Source organism: Pagrus pagrus (assembly GCF_965226575.1).
Source record: "Pagrus pagrus genome assembly, chromosome: 9".
Classification (NCBI taxonomy): domain Eukaryota; kingdom Metazoa; phylum Chordata; class Actinopteri; order Spariformes; family Sparidae; genus Pagrus; species Pagrus pagrus.
In genome coordinates, this window is record NC_140193.1 from 25,315,694 (window position 1) to 25,339,044 (window position 23,351).

General features: G+C 41.7%; 1 protein-coding gene across 1 annotated transcript in view; it reads left to right on the forward strand.

Annotated features, from left to right (window-relative positions):
* Window positions 1-23,351, forward strand: part of slc49a4 (solute carrier family 49 member 4) — a 60,827-nt gene that overhangs the window by 18,605 nt on the left and 18,871 nt on the right. The window contains exons 5-6 of the mRNA XM_084362388.1: window positions 6,858-6,966; window positions 18,102-18,169. Coding sequence (XP_084218514.1) covers window positions 6,858-6,966; window positions 18,102-18,169 — 177 coding nt within the window. The remainder of the gene's footprint in view (window positions 1-6,857; window positions 6,967-18,101; window positions 18,170-23,351) is intronic.

Genomic DNA, 23,351 nt, shown 5'->3' on the forward strand with positions numbered 1-23,351 from the left:
CTGTGCCAAGGACGTTAAGGAAGATCCGCTAATGACAAAATGTGTATTGAGAGATGAAGACGTCACTATACAATCGACTGTAACTTGCTTAATATTGAACTGATTCTCATGAAATGTGTTTTTTTTACAAGATTTTGAATATGATACTGGTTACATGTTTGACTAGATTCAGTTACTGGGGACAGATCTATAACCTGACACGCCAGAAAAGGGTTTGCTTCACAAATCCATCTGGGGAGGAGCTGCTAGAAACTGTTTGGAAAAGGGCTGGCACTTTCAAGAATGGCTTGGAAGGTGATTGGACGAACCATCTCTCTGTAACCATCTATAACAGATAAACGTCAACCAATCAGATCAGCAGTAGGACAGCTCTAGCAGCTGTGCCAGTTGCTAATTAAAAGTCTTACCAAAGCAGAGAGAAGAGCGAGAAAACGAAGAAATGTTGTCGAGTTCTGATAAAACTGCTGCTATGGCAGCATGAATGCTAACTTCTTCGGGGGCTGCCATTGTTTACAAGCTAGCAATTACTTCTCGCCGTCATCACATATAAACCATGGCTGTAGCTTCAGCCCTTATTTCCTCAAAGGACACTGATTGGTCTGATTATTTTTTGACCAGTCACAAGCATATTCATTTATAAAAGTCTTTTTAAATTTATCCTTGAACTTATTCTTAAGATCTTTTCCGTCAGTTTGCTTACATTCGATTCATAAAAGATGCTGAGAAAGAAAAAACGTGCAGGTGCTGTCAACTTACATTGACAGCACCTGTCTTGTGCTTTGCCCTGAAATAATGCCAGCAATAATAAGGTTAAGTCAGGAATACCCACCGGAGAAAATCCAGCTTTTTGGAAAACAAGATCACAGAGATGTTAGAGGAGGTTGAAGCCAGGGAACATGTATTATTCATTGGGCTAAATAGTGGGTTGAGAAAACAAAGCCGAAAAACTGCTGCACGTTGTTTATAAAGCTCATACAAAGTTCCCCACAGGCTTGGACACTTACAGTACAAGTACCAAACTGCAATACCACTACATAAGCAGCAGGAAAATAACTTATGCCAAGTCTAGACTTAACTTGGAGATAAAATAATTTCCACATCAAAGTAAGACTTTTGTAACTACTTATTCATGGTTCTCTGCTTAAGTCTTACTTATGATCAAAATTTCATTTTATAAATGAGGCCCCTGATATACCTTTACATGTAAACCAACATATATACTCAATCATAAACCTCATCAGACTGCACCCAGAACACATTTTACTTGTTTTTCAACATTCTGAATTAAAAGATATCTCCACCAATTTTACACATTAAAGTGTGTTTACCGGCACGGATCAGGTTCTGACAAGGCGTGAGGGAAGAGCTAAGAGGAAGTCTGGAGACGATGATTGATTAACCCTTCACTGTGGCTCTGTAACATCCCCATCACTGCACCCCGTCACACTTTCCACCAAGCCAGTATATATTCTTCAGCATGTCCTGAGGAGCGAGTGCTGCACCTTCTGCCCAGCCTGTGGAGGACTGAGGCCCCGTGGCAGTGGCCGGGGATTAAAGGTTTGGAGAAGGGAGAGGAAAAGCTGTAGCCGGGGAGTTGGCCTAGCTTTGTTGGCTACAGTTGGTCCCCTGCAGTAAGACATTTCTTCACTACAGTGCCATGTTTTCCACGGGCCTCTCACCAGCAGGCTTAACTCCCTATAAAGAGTCCCCCTTAGATACATGACAAGGGACCAAGCTGATAGCAACCTAATGCATAGTTTTGGACAGATGTACACGAACACAAACAGACTGGCCAACTTAACTAGGCCATTCAGCTGAGAGGGTTTCTGTTCCACTTGTGATAGGCAGCCTTCCAGTCACCTGTTTGGGCAGCATGTTGTATCTCAGTCCAGCAACATCGCGCCTCAGAATTCGTCTGCAGGGGCCCGACACAGAGCTGAAAATGTGACGTATGAGTCTTTGTATTGATACAGGAGGATGGACAAAATAATGTTAACACAGGAAACAGGAATTGCAATTTGAAAGAGCCACAAATTCACGTTTTATATTAAAAATTGATCAAGTAGCTCTGGGGACCCACAGAGAATTCTGAGAAAAGTCCTGTGCAGCTGTTTTAGCCTCGATTAGCTCAGTGTTTTGGTTTTACATCACGGCCATATTTTTATAAAGTCTCATTACATTTATCAGTCCTGCTACCAGCAGTAGCAGGGAGCTGATTTTAACTTAAACACCCTCATAAATCTCCTGTATGTTGCCTGCGCAGCGCCTAACGTCAGAGTAACTGATTAGCCACAAAGAAAAGTCGAACATCTTGCAGCGAAAGGAGTCAGATATTTTTCTCAGGGTTTGGTGAAAATCGGAGTTAGATTTATCAGAACAACAGAAACAACTCCAGATGAATGCTGATGCTGCTCTGCAGCTACTGGTTGTTTAAAAAGGCAACTTGACAACTTGACAGCATGTTAACAATGTGTGTTTTTTGTAGCATTTTGTGGAATTCTTGTGACAACAAATGGACATGGAACAATAGCTTTTAAGTTTATTTTGATTTAATTTTTTATTTTAGAGTGTCTGTATTTATTTTCTACCTCCTGTACATGCTGTATGCACTTGAGATTCACCACCAGCCTCAGAGACTGGTGAGTGAGAGTTTAGAGATGCACCAATCAGACCACTCTCTCATCAGCATTTTTGCACATCCGGTTCCCTCGCCTCAAAGTCTGTGAGTTTTTTTAATTGGTTCTCGGTTAAATGTCTAAAATAAGGTCTGTGGTTACCGCAGGCTGAAGATATTTGCACGTTTATGTGTAAGATGTTTAGACTAAATGGGAACATTTTGTGGCGTCCATGATGACAGCAGGTGGTAGCCAGCTAGTCAGTCCATCTGCCTGATACCTATCTTTTGATTTATCTCTTCATCCATTTAGCTTGTCAGGGTCTGAACACTGGCTAATGATCTTCAGCATGATGAGTGCTTCCAGCTGTTCACATCTGCTTCCACAGCAGCAGTCTAATTAGAAGCCTGAATGTCTCTGCACGTGGTGTGAAGTTGTCATTGTATTCCAATCACCGTGTGAGAAAATACTGAACAAGCCCTGAGGCGGAGTATCGACGGCCCCTCCCTCCACACTCATGCTCACTTTAGCTTTGAAAGTTGTCATCTTGATGCATTGATCCCCAGCCGGGTCTGCCAAGGACAAATAGCACTTAGCTGATGATGCTGCCAGCTTTGAGACTTCTCCGGAAATATTTCATCACCAGCAGGAAAGGAAAGGGGAAAAAATGTCCCCTCTCTTACTCAGGAGCTAGCGTCTACTTGCTTACATTTGGGTATCTAAATAAGCTCTGTGCCGGGGAGGAAGGTGCATGGATATTGATTTCCTGCTGTTGTGGCAAGGTTAATGAAAGGGGTGCTGGGAGAAAAGCAAAGAGGGTGCTCCATCACAGGGCTTTTATGACTGTCCCTCCATAGTCTCCCCAAGGCCAAGTAGCTTCATACTGCTTAGGACACGACAGGCCTGCAGCAGGGAAACAGTCTGTGTTTGTTTTTCTATGGGTTCAAAGCATTCTGCAAATGAAAGGGATTCATTGTGTGAAGTGCACTAGTGTCAGGAAAGGGAAGGGGAGTGCGTATGTTTACAGCCACATTGCTTCTGCTGTTCAGGTTGCACGTCTTAGTACAAGCGCCCAATCTCAAAGACTTTATCTGTCGGTGTGCTGGCCGTTTGAAGCCTAGCAGGGTTTCAGAAGCACCCAGAGTGTTCTCCAGATGTCCCTGCATGATACTGTTTAGGATGCTGCCTGCATCAAAATAAATGAGGCAGAGGGAGAATAAATGCAGGGGTTAAACAGCGTCCATAAACAAAAAGAGAAGAGCGAGAGAGCCATGTATGAATGTGCTGCCTGCTCTGCCAGCCCTGCCTCATTTGTCAGCCGCCCAGTGATTCTAATCATATTGTTAGGGTTGAGGAGGTGGCACTGATTTAAATCAGCATGCCACCTCATTGGGCGAAGAAGATTAGCACGGGTGTTCCGAGTGATTGTAATTGGGTTGCGTGTGATTGGAGGTGTGCCATATACCCTAAAGAGATGAGCTCTGTGTGTGCATACACAACAAGGCATATGGAGGTGTCTTTATTCCCTGTTGTTCACAACACACTGTGAGCTGATGAGATATTAGCAGACGGCTCATATCAGGCTGGACAGCACAGTATCTGTAGTCTAAAGTCGTTCATCACATCATTAGTTGATAACTTGATAGGCAGCCATCAGTTGATGATACGCTCAGTTTGTGTTGAAAAGATAAGCTCTTCTATCAACTGCTGAATAAACAGAAAAGTGACTGGCGACAGTTTTGATAATTGATAGTCTTTTATTACATGTTAAAGGTGAGCTCTGGTTTTAGCTTCTCAATCATGAGCTCTCGCTGGCTTAAAATGTATTTTGGTTTTAAACTGCTGGTCAGGTAAAACAAGCACTTTCACCTTGGGGTGTAGAGAATTGTGACAACCCATGTATTTGTTTTCAGGCAGTCTATCCCTCCGTCCCATTTCTGTCAACGCGATATCTCAAGAACGCCTGAAGAGAATTACTTTCACGTCCACGATGACTCAGGGATGAACTGATTAGAAGTTGGCGGTCACTGATACCTCAACAAAACAAATTTTGGGCCATTACTCATTACTCAACAGGTTAAAAAAGAGAAAGGGGTGACATTTTATACCCAAAGGGTCAGAGGTCAACCTCACTGTGACGTCATAATGTTCTGCGAAAATGTTCTGGCCATTACTCAACGCCACAGCTCTGGTACAGCAACATGACTCAGAGGCAGATAACCATGAGCCAGTAATTCTAGTTGACTATTTTCTAGTTTAAAAGTTTTATAGCATAATCAATAGAAATATCTATAATTGAAAATAGTTGTAGGGAACACAGCAAAGAATCATTTTTACACTAAGAAGAGCATCTATTTTCACTGAAATGTATGAAATGATACCAGATGGTGATGACTATTCTGTTAAACAGCAATGTCAATGGCATGTAACCCAGATCTAAAGATTTACATAGGGATGCACGAACCAACTTTAAAGGTGCATACTGCCACCTATTGTATCGGAGTGTGTAGATGCTACACTCAATGAAAGTCAATTAAAGCAATTTTGCCTCTCATTATCACCTCTGTTTATCTGCTAGATTTTTGACATTGGCAGATATCATATACATTTCTCATTATCAGGCCAAATGATTTATTGTCTCATATACATCTTGCATCCCTACATTGAGCATCTTCTGCATTCTACATTTTAAATATGCCTGATACTGACAGAGGCAGCAGTAGTGGTAGTTGCCATTGCTGTAATCTGTTGAGCTTCATGGGACCGTGTGAAGCTTTTAGAGTATTTTAAATAGTCATTTAAATCTGTAGCTTTTTAAGTGCATTGTTCAGTTTTTGGGTGCATGTTGACCTCTGTGAATCTCTGAGCTTCATTCTGGCAGCTCTGGTCACTGTGCTCAGATTGCTGCTTATCTCTCTGTTAGAGGTCGACTGATTGGACCTTTTACAAACTATTGTTATTGGCTGAAATTGGCTCTGATAGTTGCCGCTGCGCAGCCTCCATCCACCGTGGGGGAGTACGTCACCATTTTGCATGGAGGATGCGCTGAGTCAATTCTCATCATTTAAGGCCACTTATGCTGAAAATACCTTAATCTAAAGTAAACAAATTGTAACAGACAGGTAACTGCTGTACGTCAGAAAGGCAGTTTTTAAAGACAGACTTTAATTAATGTCACGTTTTTCAATGTAGACAAAGAGAAAATATAAATGAAAACATTTAAAATATTAATATAGATGACTATGTTTTCCAGCTTTCAACAACAAAAACAATCACCATTTTAATTATATATATCAGCTGATTAATCAGCCTTTTCCTTCTCTAAACTATCATTATTATATTGGCCTTTAAAAATCCACTATTGGTCGACCTCTTCTCTCTGTTAATACGCTCTGCACAAAGATCGATCTTTACTGTGACAGCGCAGGGAGATGAGCCAGAGCCGTGTGACACATACTGGTGAATAGACATGGGCCTCCAAACACCAGTGAACAGAAGGGGAAGGAGACGTTCCATTATGCTGCTTTCACTGTTTGGTACCAGGCCAGTGCTGTTAGGATGTAGGTTGTACCTAGAGGAGGCCTCATGCACATCATCTAATTGGTGACATTTTGTTTTTAGATTTTAACTATGAAACCCTTCATGACTCTGTGGGGGAGTGTATCCTCTGATTAGAATCAAATGCTGACCAGTTACAGAGCTGCATTTATAAATACCACATTGGCCTTTTGATGTAATGAGACACTTGAAAAATTCCACACGATGGAATCATTGATGGAGGAAAAACAGGACGTTGTTGAATGCCTCATCAAATTCATATAGAAGTCTGCCCATTTAGTTATTGATTTGATCCAACTGCTGCATGTAATGACTGATACAATGTGAACTTTACATTGGTCCCCATGATAATTGATTGAGTTATGTAAGATGTAAAGTCCACAGCGGTAGAGCCTGCCCTGAGAAATGATCCTAACCAACATACAGTAGGTAAGTGGGAGTAGATTATAAATAAACCAGGGGGTGACAACATGACCACCCACAGTCTGTTCACAGAACTTTATGTCCAGCATATTATTTAGGACATCATGACACATTATGCATCTAGTCTTGCATAGACACACCGGGTCAAAGAATTCATCCATATTTATACTTCAGCCAGACTCGACACGCAAACAATTAGCTTGTAAGATGTTTTTTTGTGAGGGCAGTCTTGAATCCCTAATGTGTTTTTGTCCCCTTTAGTAACCTGCGGTTCCTGATGATAGCTCTGGCCTACGCAGTCCCCACAGGAGTGATTGCCGGCTGGTCAGGGGTCCTCGACATGGTCCTTACACCTGCCAAAGTCAGCCAGGTAGGCAGCAAACACACACAAACACACACACACGATCCTGCTTGCATATGTGTGCGAGTTCACAAGCTTCAACAAACTCTCTTAGAGCCTTGATCAGACCTGGTACCAACATCCATACTTGTGATCCGAACTCCCTTCTCCAGGTGATATTGTTGTTACTAGTTCAATGGTTGGATCAATTGAAACAGACAGTGTGTTCACAAACATCTGCTGTTTACATCGGCAGGTTGAGAGAGCCCAAACTTGGAAATTTCCATTACAGTGAAGCACATGGAGACGAGACAGTGTGTAATCCATTCTGCCTGTTAGTGTGGCTTCTTCATGATGTTTCACAGAGCACATCAGTTGAGTAGGCGGTCCTTCAGTGTGGCCCAGGACTCATTTGTGTACACACTGTTTAAAGAATGTGGTCACATGTGGCCCAGACCACCTCTGAATGTGGCCTGAGTGTTTGGATCTCATATTTGTCCTCAATGCGTATTGGAGGTGCTGTCCAAGTGTGATGGGATCATTCGGGACGGAGGATAATACAAGGTCTGAACAGGGCCTGAACTCACAAAATCCACAAGAAGGAAATATTCTTTCTCCTTTTTATTTTGTCAGAATGAAAGCTACCATCTCACACCTTCTGGATTCAAGTTTATCCCTTTGTCTAAGATGAGCTGAATTGCCTTGTTAAGTCATCAGAAAACACACTTAATTCAAACTTGCCAGAAATAAAATTAAACTCACCAAAAGCGTCTTTGTTAGTCTTTTCAAAGTTCCAACAATCACTGAGGTGCTCAGGAGCAGTCGCACAAAAACAGCTCTGCGCTCTGAAAAAAATTGCTGGAAGCAGCGCTTTTTCTCCAGGCAGCCGCAGATGCTCGCTCCTCATTAGAAAACAACTGAACAGAACGCTATGTTGACACAGGCCTTTAAATGGTGCGGTCCTATTGTGACTACTAACATTATAACCTCCTGCCTGATATTGTGTAGGTTCCCCTTTTTTCACCATAAAATCCTTGACCCACCCTCTGAAGGTGTGCAGTGGTATCTGGCATCAAGACATTAGCAGCAGATCCTTTAAGTCCTTTAAGTTGCGAGGTCGGGCCTCCGTAGATCAGACTTGTTTGTCCAGCGCATCCCAGAGATGATCGACTGGATTGAGATCTGTGGAATTTGGAGGCCAAGTGAACACCATTGCTGTGTTCCAGAAACCGTTCCTAAACCATGTTTGCAGTGTGGCAGGGTGCGTTATCATGCTGAAGGAGGCCACTGCTCGTTTCCATGAAAGGGTGTACGTGGTCTGCAACAACGTTTAGGTAGGTGGTACGTGTCAAAGTGGTGCTCTGACCCCGTCGTCTAGCCATCACAATTTGGCCCTTGTCAAAGTCGCTCAGGTGCTTATGCTTGCCCATTTTTCTTGCTGCCAACACATCACCTTGGAGGACAAAATGTTCACTTGCTACTTATATATCCCACCCACTGACAGGCGCCACTGTAACAAGATAATCAGTGTTATTCACCTCAACTGTCAGTGGTTATAATGTTATGGCTGATCGGTGTATATTATATGCTGCAACTTGGTATGAATACAGGCTCATCTTATATTTCTGCATAGAAACGAAGCAGCCTGAGCAGCTCGTCAGTCCACTTGCCAGGTTGGATTTTCCCATTCTGACGACCTCCACTGCGGCAGCAATTTGAAAGGCTTTCCATAAGTGCCACCCAATCAGATAAAGAATGTTGTGAATAGCCGGTAAAGCTCTTCAGTCTCATGGTTGCATCTTAAAATACCTTTCAGAAACTTGTATTGCTTCTTGAAAGCCAAGGTGATGCTCCTTCATGTCAATGCACAAAAAGTAGGCATTGTATTTTAAAGCGGATCTGAAATACTGTAGGTGTTGAGGGATAATTGAACCCAAGGTTCCTGTACATGAGGAGTATATTTCAGTGTAGAAGTGCTTCAGACAGCTGAACTTTTCTGCATCGGTTTATTAACTCATTCTTACTATCCTGTGGATACACTTTAAAGTTCAAAAGCACTGTCCCTCTCCTCACAGCAACAGATTTGGTCATATGTCAAGGAACGGAATAATAAAGGAGGAAAAAAATCATCTTTTCTCTGTTTTCTACTCATTGAGCTTCTGAAAATCTTTTGTGAAGGGCCCAATCAATGGCACTTCACAATTTGCATTCCTGCTCACCATCTTTATTCTTAGACAGACCAAAGAGTTGAGCGGGGCTGGGAGTTCTCTGCAGCTCTGTGTAGTTTGCATCTCCCAGGTCTCGACACAGCAGTTAGTCGTAAGACAAAGGGAGAGTCTTTTCAAGGTTATCATCAGACAGGTGCTGCTTGAGACGAGATCACACAGAGGAGAGCGGAGGATGAGACAGTCCTCGTCACACCTCTATCTGTATATCTGAGTGAAGAGGTAGCAGGGCGCATACCAAATTGTTCTTAGATTTCATTTGTTCATGAAAGATATTTTTCTCTCCTCCACATTCCTTTCATCCGTGCTAGTTAAGAAGATAAAAAGTATTTTAAGAATAAAAGTGTGTTGCAATGAGATGAGCCATGTTACAGTGTGTCCCATGGGTACAAAACTTGGAGCTGAAAAAATAAATGAAACCATATACTGGTGCATCTAAACACGGTGAGGTGGAGGAGTAGTAATGCAGCAGAAGACTTTTGAAATGTTTCTCTTTTCTGCGGGCGTGGAGACGTTTTGTTGTTAAAGTCAAACTGAGGAAAAGCACCCACTTTTTAAAAGTTTTTTTTAATTCTGTCAGATACAGAAACAGTGCAGGAAGATGCTGTTTAGGGACCAACATAAGCATCCCAAATACAAGATGTGCTGTGTGTAGATCCTCTTTCTATTTTCAAACTACTACATTATTATCTTTCTCTCAACCCTGAAATATGTTTCGTGAGTCTGACTGTTTCTCTGGTAATTTAAAGTATGCAGTAAAAGCCTCAGGCCATGGCACAATGTAGCAATAGAGCAATTTCATGCTCTCAATTAATTTCCTCATGCTTTCCAGTAATTTGTTAATTTTGGTGCAGATGTGTGGCTGCATGTAGGTGTACTCACAAAGAGATGTTTGTACCTTATAGGATTGACATCAGGCAGGATTTTCTCGGCGAGAAACAGTAGTGGTAAATGGACTTACTGGACTTAATGGATGCATTTATATAGTGCTTTTCCAGTCAACTGACCACAACACATTCACCTCATGAAGCCAGGGGATCCGGGGAACGAACCACAAACGTTTTCTCTACCTCCTGAGCCTAAGCCGCTAGATCAACTCTCACATCCCTGCCCTGGCGAACCTTCTAAACCCAGCACGAGATGTGTGCCAGAACACACATCTCTTGCTGGGTTTGTAAAGTTCTTCGTCTCTGCACATCATGTCTGTTATTTAGCTGTGTTCAGCCTCAGAAGCTTCAAAAGTTAGCATCCTAGCTATACTGAGGAAGCCAGGCTAATAAAAAAAATGATAATAACAACAGCAAGACTGAGTGAAACACACCAACAGCAGAACAAAAGAAGCACCACTGCCACTGATGTAACCGATGTCTTGGCTTGATGGGCCTACTGCAACCACAGCACCTCTGCACTCTGAAAATTATCATTTCCAATGGCTTTTGCCACGCCCCAATGGTTTTCACTATGCCAAGCAAAGCACCATGCACCGCCCAGCAGACGACTCGATGCACTTGTGCAGCAATGCTGCGCTGAACCCTGCTGCAAGCGTGGTGCAAACCGCAAATCTGAAAGGCCTATAACTGGGCAGGTGTAATAAGAAAATAATAAAGAAAATAATAGAGAAGACACACATACTTTTTCCTGCTCTCTAGGGGGCCTTTTAAATCACAGTGTGAGGATGGTACAGGGCTCAGTAGTCTATGACTGTCAGTCACAGCTCGGCCCAACCTTAATACCTAAGCACTTCTCACCTTTGGTGACAACTGCTGCGCTTTACAGCTACCAGTGCTGTTCTGTGTGTGCAGCTCTGTGTCAGTCTGATATGATGCAAAGTGTACCTCCAGTTAGCAGTATCTATACCTACCTTATCCTGCTCTGAATGGGCAGGATGCAAGTATGCTCACTTTTCACCCAAATGCACCTCTTATTAGGGATGTAATGATACATCGATCCGGATCAGTGAAAACATCGATTCACATCACCGCCAATGTTAAGATACGCCTTTATTTTTTAAATTCCCATGGCACGTCTGTGCCACTGTTTCCATCCACGCACAACTCTTTGCTGTTTTGTTTTATAGGATATGAAAATTGAAGTAATGAAGCATAGCTGTTCATGGTTTATGTTAATAATTGAAAGGTAATCAAGGTCTCTTTAAGTTAACTGAAACACGCACTTTTAAGAAATGTGGCACTTTCTTGTGAACAGAAGGTCTATTTTTTTTTCTTTTTATTAAAAAAAATAGATTGTTTTCCATTTAAATGTCTGGAACAATTGATAATATAACATTTCCACCGAAGAGTTCATTAATAAAACTGTCAAATCATATTTTAGTTGCTCTGTAACTGTAACTGATTGTGTTAAATGGGCATATGATATCATCTTTTGATTGCAGGCCCCTGTATCGAATCGAATCAAAATTGTATCGTGGCAGACTTTGCGACATCGGCAAATATTGTATAGTTGTCCAAAGAATCAATATAATACTGTATTGTGATGAAACTTGCGATTTACACCCCTACCTCTTATGTACATCCTCTTGCATTTTCTTAATTTGTGCTTATAGATCACATCAGGATCTGATGAAATGCATCCCTCTTCCAGCCATCTTAGTTTTTTCCCACTGTCTATCCAAGTTGCATGTTTCTGCCAACTTCTGGAGGTGTCTTTCCCTCTCTCCATCTCCTTTCCCTCTGTGCTGCATCAGCCCAAACTCATTTCTAACAATGACCTCTGTACTGCAGATGTCAAATGCCGTTTTCTGTCTTCTAAAGTGCAGTCTGACAGCGTTGCAGTCATTTCACCTTAGTCTGTTTCTAGATCTTGCTCCATCTCTTCTCTCTTCTCCACCCTCTGTTGATCTTTGTCAGCATTTTTCTTTTAGCTGTTTCTACGGGCTTCTTCACCAAAGACATCAATGCTTCTGTCAGCCGTGCATTCTGATTGAGAGGTGACAGTGGCTGCTGTGGGGCAGTTTTCATCAGATGAGACAAATGTTGCTGTCTGCTGTCTAAAAATGGTCTGGAAAATAAACTTGTGCCCATTCCATCACAGAGGGTATTAAAACTTTTGGAGTAGTGAAACATCCTGATTCACATAGTTATGCTGATGAAAAAAACTGTTCCCGCACCAAGCCAGCTCTTCTGGTTACGGCTGTCATGCTGAGACTTAAGGATTTTTCTAAATATGACCAGGAAATGAGGGTGTTAAACAACTGGCAAGGATTGAGCGAGTAAATGAAAGACAGAGGGGCAGTGACACGCAACGATCAGCAGGCTGGCAAACGATGCAGCGGGAGGTGAAGTGGAGATCTGACTGAAGCCAGACAAGGAAACTTTGCAGAGTTCAGGTGACGCTGAAACTGTATGAAGTTCTTAAGGCGTTCTTAAGGTACATGCGTGTGGATTTCCAACTAGTGTTATATTTCATGGTTTCATAACTGACGTCTTGTTTGAACATTTCAGCAACCAGCAAAATGTACTGTAAACAAAGTGACCTACTATCAGCACAGGCTTCTGAAGGGACAATTTGAGTTGAGTTGAGTTGAACTCTTGCCTCTGATTTGAAAATGGGTATAAAGGAAATAGGGTGGATCCTAGAGGAAGCTTTGGTGTGAAGCAACTACCATTGCTGGATGTCGAAGTCTAATGTTGAACCCCAAACTAGCTTTTAAAACCACAGCTCGTTTCGAGTGCAGGGCAAACAAGAGGGAGGGACACCGGAAGAAAAGCAAGAGTGGTATAGAGTACAGATTCAAGCACCTTTGGGGTGTGTTTACTTGCTGCCATTGTATTGGAGTGACCTAGCCTTAATTAAGCAAATTGAGGCCCCCTCTTGAGGTCATGGACAATGCCAATAGACTGACAGATTGGGGTCATAAACTGTGTCTCGATGCAGGGGCTGCATCCTACGAAGGCGTGGCCTTCCTACACAATGAAGGCCGAACTAAGCATTGTTAAATGCGACAATCTGGTCTATGGGGAATTTCATATATAACGTCACCAGCTCCACTCTTGCATCACAAAGCACCACCTCTTTTGCCAAACAGCCTTGACAGTATTTGGGTCCCTTATTTTCGAGAATCATTGTTCATCGAAAATCGTTTTGCATTCGAAGTCCAGTGAAGATTCACACCTCTAATATTCAGCTGCTGTTTCACTTCATGTGCCCCCCATAGTTGTCTTTTGGAAAAACAAATGCAACCATCAGCAGCGCGCAATGTATATTAGGATACTGTGGGCTGCGAAGGATGCAACAGTTGTATTCTTCACGGCACAAGAAAGGAGGGTCGCATTTGACGTAGCTTTCGAAATGGGACAGCCTTGTTGCAATGATGCAGCCCCTGAATTAGGACACAGCTATAGTTTCCTTTTTTCTGCTCTGATTCTCCAGGTATGACATTGCTCATACTCTGTGGGAAAGCTTATGCCGTTGTGCAGGAAATGGATGCTAAAGTCGATGGTCAACCCTAACATTCATGATCAGCTCTGTGCATTTTATCCTGGCTGTGGGTCAGTGCACCAGCTTCTTCTAGCTAAAATATATAGGGAGTTGTAAGAGTTTCCACATCGGATCTACATGTGCTTTGTTGACCTGTGTTCATGTCCCATAGGGTGTCTCGTAGGGCTGCTATAGGAACATGGGGTCTTAGGTCTCTCCTTATATATAGAGAGAGAGAGCTTCTTAGTGGCTATTGGAGCACCCATGGGTTGTACCTTTTTGTTTTTGATTTTCATATAAAGAATGTGTGATAAAGCAGAGGAGTAGAGGAGTGTATGGTTGATTAATCGGGTTCTTCATCTCTGCTTTTTGCTGGTGATTTAGTTCTGCTGGCATCTAGCACACGCTGGGCAGCTTGTAGCTGAATGTAAAGATGTTCAGATGACAAACAGCCCTCACAAGTCAAGGCAATGGTACTCTGGTGGATTTTCCCTTTGTAGGTGGCCAGGGAGTGAGTTGCTGCCCCAGGTGAAAGAGTTCACTTCCACCCAGTTATATTATGTCCCCATGAACCTTTAGCAGCCGTTGGAAGTATTGCCTCTCATTGACATCAGTCCTGCAGACACAGCAGTTGCCGCTTGACCTGATAAAGAAATTAACACAACAGAAATGGGCAGTTTTCTTTGACAGAAGCACATCTCAGTGCTTGGCACTGGCATCCTTGTTGCAATTGCGTACCGTGGATTGTGCAGTCAGTCAGTCCTTCCTGCAGTCACAATAGTTTGGCAGCATACTCTCCACTGTGTTTGTATTCAGGAGGAGTCAAGACCAGGGGTCCGTTTCACAAAGCAGGTTCAACAAACTCTGAGTCTAACCTTGAACTCTGAGTTGATCTACTCTGAGATAGGAAACTCTGAGTTTTCGGTTCCAGAACAGCTGATTTGAGTTAGTTTGATCAACTCGGAGTAGTTTCACCTGGAGTTAAGCGCGTGCGCCACAAGTATAAAAAGACAGCATCAATGGAGCCTCGATTCGACGAGTCACCATGGCAACGGGGAAGAGGAGGGCTACGTTTTTAACCCCACTGGGCGTTTCAGGGCGAGGCACACTTTTCTGACCGCTCTGCATACAGTTGCCTTGCTCAAGTGCTCTGCATCTCCGACGTTGTATAAAAAAAACTCCCTATTCAAAAAAAAAAAAAAAAAATGCAGCGCAACACACAATATCTGCTGGATGTGAGAGCATGACTTCGGTTGGTAATGTTGGAAATGTAAGGACGGATTAGGTTGTGTTTGTAAATAATGGACTGTGACGTGAAACGCTACCGCTCAAAAAGATAATTGTCTGGAAATGCAAGAACATCTATGCGCGGTCTGATAATCATCTCCCGACGAATATTTAATTCTCTGCGCAGTAATGCTGCACCTTCATCCACGGGATCATTATCAAAAGGACATGCCATGGTAGTGAAAATAGTCGCCACCTAATATAACGTCTAATGTAGGCCTACTGACTGATTTTTGCAATGATTTTCTCAAAAAACAGACGGCAGAACTATATTACGCCAAAACTCGCCTGCTGACTGAATGAATGAGGAAATCAAATACCGTGTGTGGCTGAAAGAGGGCGGAGACAGAGAGAAACTCGAGGTTTGTTGAGAAAAACCTGGTCCCGACCAGGTTAGGTTCATAGAGTCTGTTACCATGGTAACTGACCGAGAGCTTAAGTTACCTCTCTCTGTGAAACAGGCTAGAGTTACCCCTCTTTCTCTGGTTTGAGTTACTTCCCTTTGTGAAACGGAAAACTCAGAGTTTCCCTTATTTCAGGGTTAACAGACTCAGAGTTTTCACTAAACCTGTTTTGTGAAACGGACCCCAGGACAAGAGTCAAAAGGGTGGTGATAGATGATAGTATACAGTCCTGGGGGGTTGAGTGGCTACTGTGTGAGCTCTGCTGGGAGAATGTGTTAGAGCACCGAGTTTAGCATCGCTATAATGAGAAAAGGTGCATTACATAGTTCATTGGTCATTGAGATTTTTCAGAAGTGGAAGATTGATCCATGCTAAAGATAAGGACATTGATTATTGGAATAAAATGGCTTATTTTTTTCCACCATCTTAGTTTTTAATAGTCATGCATTTCAAGGAAATTCGTACTGTGTTAAAGTACGTGTGACCCCCAAAGTCCAGTTTGTTTGAGTGTGAGCGCTCCGTACGCACTGTGTCGTACTAACAGTAACTTAACTTAAGTCAACCTCAAGTTAAGCCTTGAGCCCTGGCTTTCCCTGCCCTAACACCAGTCATCTCCATCTTATTGACACAATCACAATATAGCAGTCATGATTAAGCTGTGAGGGTTTATATCTCCAAGCTGCCTTGGGCCATGCAAACAAGAAATGGGTGCCTGTCCAGTGAGCTTTTAGTGTTTTAGGAGGCTGGCCCACACACAGTGTAATTTAGATCAAATATAATGACGTTTTGACATTCATCACTTACTGAGCCAGAATACATTTTACATTTAATAAGTTTGATCATCCACTTTTCTTCATTATAGACTGCCCTGACAGGTCGCTGCAGAGTATGATTAAGCAAAAAGCATCAGATCCTGCTTTAGAGTCTGCTCCCTCGCCGTCTCATCTTCCATATGGTTGGATTTGGTGGAATGTGAGTTATTGCCTCAGGAAGATTGATGGGAACCAAACACCTTCAGTGGCACTCAGAGACATTCTCGCCTGGGTACCACACACTGATTTTGTGTGTCTACCTCAACCTTACTCCTTCCCCTCCTCTTTCTTTTCATCTTTTTCACAAACTCCCTCATCCCTACACCTTTATGTTTCTTCCTCCATCCTTTTCTCTTTCTGCCACCAAGTTTCTTTGCTTTCTCTAAAGAGAAAGAAAATCAAAGCCCTTCTGTTTTCTTGTCATGAAAACAATATTTTTTAATAATTATCCTAAACTTTGGGTATCCACAAAAATCAATGCCGCTAGCTGTGATTAGATACTAGACAGCATTCCTACAGTGGTGGAAAGTACATTTACTCAAGTACTGTTTCAAGTATTTACATTTTATGCTTTCTTTATACTTCTCTTCCACTTCAATATGGGAGCTAATATTGGACTTTTAACATTTATTTGAGATTAGTTACCAGTTAATGCGAATAATTATAAAATGTATGTATATTGAACCTTTCATAAATAAGATGCAGCTTCATATAAAAGAAAAAAACAAAAACAAACAAAAAACCCACAAAAAGTACATGAAAGCATATGGAGATACACAAAGTGTTAAACATGCTGACTATTGCATGACTATTAATACCAAATAAGAATCAATAAGAGGGAAAAAGAGAATTATATTATTGCTACCGACCAGTATATAAAGTAGTAAAAAAAAAAAATCATAAACAAGGAAGGAGTAATAGAACAGCTTTGATTTTTTAAAACAATATTTAATATGCAATGAATATAGTCACTTTCACATACAAAAGTTTCAAGGAAATTAGAATAATCCTACTTGGGAAAATAACCCAAAAAGTGTGTTTTTCAGCTTCGGAGCTATATTTAACTAGATCTGTGGCACTCATTTCATTCAGGACCAAATAACTTCTAGATGTGACAGAACCACATAAAAACGACACAGAACCAACATTTGGTTGCAAGAAACTGAAAACTAGTGGAGATATGATTTTTTTGAAAATTAGAGATTCTTTGTTCTGGTAAAAAAATAAAAAAATAACTTCCTGTTATTAATTTGATTACTGTTACCATCCCCCAGTTTAGGGCTACCAGGCTTTTTCCAAAGTGAGCCCCTCTGCTTCCTCTAAGATAGACGACACGCACACTGCCGCCTGATTGGTTTAAATGTTGTCTCACGCTCTGCTGCTGCGTCTCTGTCTAGTTACAGCCATGATGGATGGTTCCCGGTTACTGTAGCATGTGTTAGAGCCGGACGCTGCAAGACTTGATGTGTGGATACAGTCTGTACAGGTGTTTGTGTGTCTGTGTGTGTATGTATGTAGGTGTGTGTGTGTGTGTGTGTGTGTGTGTGTGTTCTCTATGATAGGTAGACATCGCTGAAGGATGCAAGTCCCCTCTTGGATAGTGGAGAAATGTAGTGCCCTGTTAGCAATATTGGCGTGTGTGTGTGTGTGCTGCACTTCCCTCATACTGATTCTGCTGCAGTCCCGTGGCCATAGCGTCCTTCCTCCTGACTTTAAAGCCGAGTGTATGCGTCGGCCTTCATCCGTGTAACTCAGACAGGACAACAATCTTACACTCACACATACACACACATAGCTGCTCTTGTAGCAATGCTGCCAGGCAATTTACCAGACACAGTGATTGACAGGCCTCCGCAGACTTCAGACACTTAGTACCTGCTCTCTGTCTATCTTTGTCCCCACAGTCATGGACTGCATTCTGAACACTGAATAACCTTCTTCTCTTCTCTTCTCTTCTCTTCTCTTCTCTTCTCTTCTCTTCTCTTCTCTTCTCTTCTCAGGTGGATGCAGGATGGATTGGTTTCTGGTCGACTGTTGGTGGATGTGTGTTTGGAGTAGCGATGGCCAGGTAAGATACTTTATACTGAGCTGTTTTTATCGTGTGACTGTAACATTTCGTGATTATTTAATATGGTTTTGAGGTGAAAAGGAAGCAGTAATGTAAGATTCTGTAGTCCACCTCCATCCTCTCATCTCCCAGAAACTCTCATTGACCAGAATTATCTGCATGCAGCCTTCCTATTCATGTTTTTTGTCACTTTCACATTGTGTGACTATTGAATATAGTTTGAAGTCGCTTCAAATGGGAACAGAAATGCAGTGCTTGTTCCAGAACTCTAAATTACCCCCAACATCTCAGATTTTCTCAACATTTTAAGTGAAAGCGAAATGGCAATTCAGTCTGATTATTACACTAATAACACCCAGCTCGATGAAAACTCGATGGAGCTGCTGAGGCATCAAATTAGAAAATAAGCATAAACTGTAACCCCTCATTTACATCTGCAGACCTTATTTGCAGCTGAAACTGACATGTGAAGGAGATTGTCACTACCAGACAGGAAATGAGAATATGAATGCACAAATGGACTTTGTTCGGACTGAAAATCTTACCCCGTTTCTTCTTGTAAAACGCATTGATTCAAAACACGCTTCAGCTGAACTGCTCACAACTCAAAGATTCATGCAACCGGGATCACAAGTCAGCAGATATTGCTCTCTTTAAATCACAACTTTTTTGGCTTGTGGCTACAGGCCATAAGAGTCGGGAAGCACTGATGGACATGAAGGTAAATAGATTAACTGATTTTGAGGATTTTTTTGCATAGATATAGGTATACTATGCAGGAATTGTTAGTTATTGTTTGGAAACAAAACATTCAGAGTTGACCCTTCCTTCCCAGCTAAACGAGAAACCAGAAAAGTCAGTTAAAGTCAGCACTGCAGATCTCTGGAGTTTTTTTTTTTAACACATAAACTTATTTACATTGGCAGAAAGTAGGACTTTGATTCGATTACAATTCACCTGCCAACTATTTCAATGCACAACGATTCTTAATGCATCCTGATGCATCTCAATGTGCATCATTTATTACGAGCGCTAATATAAACCTAAATTCCCTTTTTAATGTAGGAATCGCTTTCAAAATCAGGCTCAACTTTCCAATCCCAGTTTCTGTGTGATAGATTACAAAAACAAAACATTAAACCTTCTGCAGTGCATTACACGGGTGCTGTCGTGTACAAAGATATGGCATCTCTAAGACAAGGTACAAACATCACAAACTTGACCCTGCTGCACATCCCACTGTTGGAGTAGGAAAGAAAAGTTGGCCGCTCCTCCTAAGTTCATTGCTGACTGGCTGGGCTCACTTCAGTTTGCAGACATTCGCTTGTACTTGAAACAAGCTTTGTCTGCTTGGTATTTCTCCTCACTGTATTTGAGTTCTTTGTGTCCACCGTTTTTGTAGCTTTCTCTTGGATACTTGCTCTTATGGTCTGGCACTTAGTGGCTAATAGCTCATGAATACATAGAGTCCTTTTTTTTAACACCCCTGCAACTTAAATATAAATGGAACCATTTGTTACAGCCATCTGTTTCAGGATTAAATTAACTTATAGCTTAACATAACTCAAAAGACAGTTGTGAACAAAGGGTACTTTAATTCATAAAGCATGGAAATCAATTCATGTTCAGTTTAATAGCCTCGGTGCCTCTGCTACCTGACAAACAAGATTAAAAACCAGCACCTTTGAATGTTCCTCACAGTGGAATAGCTCTGGTCACTGTGTATTTGCATGATGTACTTCAGTGTGTCCCGCCTGACTGTTAATGATTAATAATAACAAACAAAGTTCTTATAAAGAACGTATGAGGTTTTAATTGAGGTAAAGGGGTGTCTCATTCACCTCATTTCATCTCCTTTCTTTTAATATACGATCTGAAGCCAGCAGCGCTGTGATAGAGTGAGGGAAATAGATGCTACTAAAACATCCACTTTACCTCCACTGATGGATAGGGAGCTGCACCACGAAGACAAAGTGTGGAGTCTGCAAAAGCCAAGGATTCACTCCTGCTCTGACCGATATATGTTTATCGCAAGCCGAGGCCCAATCAGCACTTCCAGGCAGGCCCACTGTTTTCTCTAAGCCGTAATCAGGGAAATGAGCCCATAACTCCCACTGTTAATCAATGAAGCTGTTTGCAGCACAGATGAAAGTGTATGTAAACAGAGCTGTTGAATTATTGGTGTTGATTACACGGACTGTGAGTCAGCGGAGGGATTGATTCGTCTCTCTATGGTGCAACAGTTGATAGTTAAATGAAATTCAGCTTTAACAATCGGCCGCAGGTCATTTGTTGAAACGCGGTTGGTAGGGATAGGTATGAACTTCTTTCAGTCTCCGACCATGACGCTGTGCTCACTGGGTAACAATATTGCATTAAAGTTTTTAATTTAGACTGTAGGGCTCAAAAGCAAAACCTGTAACAGTGTTTGTACGAAGTCTTAAAGCTGTGAAAATGCTTAATTTTTATCACCATGTTTTCAACGTCAGGTATATGTTTGAATTCCAATATACTCCTTGGAAGATGATTCATTTTCAACACCATCTGCTGTTTCAGTTTCACAACCACCAAGTAAACCAGACATCTTTGAAAAATTTGAAATGAAACAACTTTGTTGTCATATTTGTTTGTGTCCTGGCATTAAATAATCCTGATAGACACATGGAATCAAAGATAGCACCAACAGCTGGCAAGTGACAATGAAGGCTACATTGATTTCTGTGGATAAAAAGGAAATCTGCAAACTCTATTTTACACGGTAAAAATGTATATGTGAAGAAGGCTTTGATAGTTGAGACATTTTTGGTTTATGTACCTTGAATGTGTTTGAAAAGTGCTTGATTTTTACTCTCAAAATGCTGTACAAACCCTGATTTTGCGTGTTTTTGTAATGAAATATGTATGTTAAAAACAACAAAACAAAATAAATAATAATGAAGTATTTTTGGTAATTTTGGTTTAGAAAAAGTGTTATACAAGTAAAATAGGGCTCATGGTGATCAAGTACATAGCGATTTGAATCCAGCTCATGTATGTTACCTGCTCGCCAAACAAACAGTAATTCCAGTGCTGGTGCAGTGAGCTATCAGTCATATATCACTGTTTAGCAATGGCAAATCTGACCACATAAATAATGATGACACTTCAGCTGTGTTGATTACATTGAAAAATGAGTCACTGCATAAAAAGTTAAAGACATCAAGAAGTTGTGGTTTAAACTCTCAGCTGTGGAGAGCTGTTTAAAAGATCTGTTCTTCTGATGGATAGAAGGCCACGTTTTAGATTCAGGTTGGACATGAGACTTAGTGAAAGTTAACACACTTCCAAACTTTTCACACATCATTGCCTCGTTAGAATCTCTGAGTTTTGAAGTCAGATCTATTTTCTTCCCCTTTGACCACACACCCACTGTATGTATTGTACATATTTGTTAAATGATGCTATGTGCCAAGCTAGAATCAGTTTATTGTTGTGATTTGTGGCTGCTGCTACTAGGTCAATGAAAACAGGCAGCAGGCGTTGTCATTTATTTCATCAGTCATTGGACCGATGGCTTTTTATCTAACTTCTTCTCTTTGATTGGTGGCCTCCGTTGGGAGATGAGCCCCCGGATGCGATCCGACTGAGATCCTTTGATTAGAGGAATGTTTAAAACAGCAGAAGAAATGTAACAGGATCTTGCTTCTTCCTCTCTATTAGCCCTTAAAACTAAATGCTGCCCCTCTCTGCTGTTTTCCTTCCTTCTTCATCAACTTGCTGCAGTATGGCATCATTAGTTACAGTCCCAGGAAAGCTTGGTAATGAACTGAGCACAGACCAAACATTGTCCTCTGTCTTACCCACTAGTAGCCCTTAAGATGTTAATGTCCCTCTCCCTCCAGCTAGCACAATACAGTGCCAATGCTGAGCACAGTTTGCCTCAGGGGCCAGAAAATGGCCCTCTGTAAAGGCATTTTGTGCTGCAGGTGCTGCAGTTTCACGTTCTAAGTGGCTTATACTCCTGCAAAGCTAAATTTCTTGGGGGATTAACGCTACCCTTTGCCAGAAAACACTGGCTGCTTACAAACATTTCATCGCCTGGTCTAATGGCAGGGAAATGCAGCATGTTCAGTTAGTATTGGATGCTCCAAGGTGAGGCACCCGTCATGGAAACATTTGACGAACAGTTTGGCAGCTGTCTAATTGTGTGGCTCAGACTGAAGCTGACTAGACGACAGCGGCACACTGTGCACTTTTTTTTTTTTTTTTTTTACAGATTGAGGAGGGTGGAAAGAATAACTAACAAGTGTCCCTCGTTATCTTTCCATTACAAGCCCTGGAAAAAGAGGGGGAGTGGGAGTGAATGAGGAGGAGGTGGCAGAAAACAGAACCAGGTTATTCCCCTCCAAATCACAAAGGTCTGACAGACAATACTCCAGGTTAATGAGATGAGATAGAGCAAACACAAATGAGTATCAGCCACAGCCTAATTTGTTTTGCCTGCGAATGGAGACAATCTGTGATTGCATGCTGATCATCATATTATCCTGTCTACGTCTGTTGGCTTATTTACTGCATGTCGCTCGCTAAAAACAGACAGGGCAGGCCCAATTGAAAATATCACACTGATTGTGATATTTCATCATTCCCTGCAGGCAGGCAGGCAGGCAGGCAGGCACGGGGGAAGCAGAAAATGGAATCCGATTCTACATGACTTAAATGATGCTATCTTTATGGCCAATAAATCCTGTTAGAGCAGTGGAAAAGATAGGCTTTTAATTCTGACTCTACCTCATGAGATGACATGACCCTCTTTACTCATTGAGTAGTGTAACAGAGCTTTGAATTACATTACCGGAAACGTGCACAACTTTTGAGTCAACTCGTTTCTTGTTCAATATTATTATGGTTTTTTTTCTTATTGTCAGTAAATCCTATAATAAACACCAAAACCAACAAAGTATTGTAAAGGGGAAAATTTCACATCTCTTTTGATCATAAAGCAGGTCTAGTTTATATAAATACTGTGAAATAATCACAACAGTCCAACGCTGAGAAATGCTCACAGCCTGTATTCAGAAACTAGGCCAATAAATAAACAGGAGGATGTGATGTCACAACTATACAGTCACTGCCTTCAGCCATGCCTCCAGCACAGCCGGTAGAGCTGTTGCAGAAACATGGTGGGCAGTATCCGCTCAGC